The sequence below is a fragment of the Merops nubicus genome, unplaced genomic scaffold (assembly GCF_000691845.1).
Source record: "Merops nubicus isolate BGI_N331 unplaced genomic scaffold, ASM69184v1 scaffold35957, whole genome shotgun sequence".
NCBI lineage: Eukaryota > Metazoa > Chordata > Aves > Coraciiformes > Meropidae > Merops > Merops nubicus.
The window spans coordinates 1-383 of NW_008621555.1; the positions used below are offsets into that span (position 1 = coordinate 1).

Sequence of the window (383 nt, forward strand, 5' to 3'; positions counted from 1 at the left end):
GGGACGAGATGCAGGAGAGCTACGAGAGTGTCATCTCCCTGGGTGAGGCGCTGCCCGGCCCCCGCTTTGGGGTGATTCTTGGAGAATAAACCAAAATTAAGAGGCCTTAATTAGTGCCAGAATCTGTCATGGCATAAACCCCTCAAAATCATCAATCATGGAAGGGTTCAGGTTGGAAGAGACCTTGGAGGTCTTTGAGTCCAAGCATCCCCTCAGCACGGCCAGGTGCCCTCCAGCCCTGTCCCCCACACCCCGTCTTCAGGGTGGGGCTTCCACCCCTGCACTGGGCAGCTGGCACAGCCCTGGGCAACCCTCCAGGGGCAGAAATTGTTCCTCAGGGGCAACCGAAACCTCCCATGGGGCAACCTGAGGCTGGTTCATCT

At 57.7% G+C, this 383-nt stretch overlaps 1 protein-coding gene across 1 annotated transcript in view; it reads left to right on the plus strand.

Moving 5' to 3' along the window:
• Positions 1-8: 8 nt before the first annotated feature.
• The window catches only part of LOC103776987 (zinc finger protein 665-like), a gene marked incomplete at its 3' end in the record, with an annotated part of 3,037 nt that continues 2,662 nt past the window's right edge, over positions 9-383 (plus strand). The window contains exon 1 of the mRNA XM_008944520.1: positions 9-42. Within this exon, the coding sequence (XP_008942768.1) occupies positions 9-42 (34 nt within the window). The remainder of the gene's footprint in view (positions 43-383) is intronic.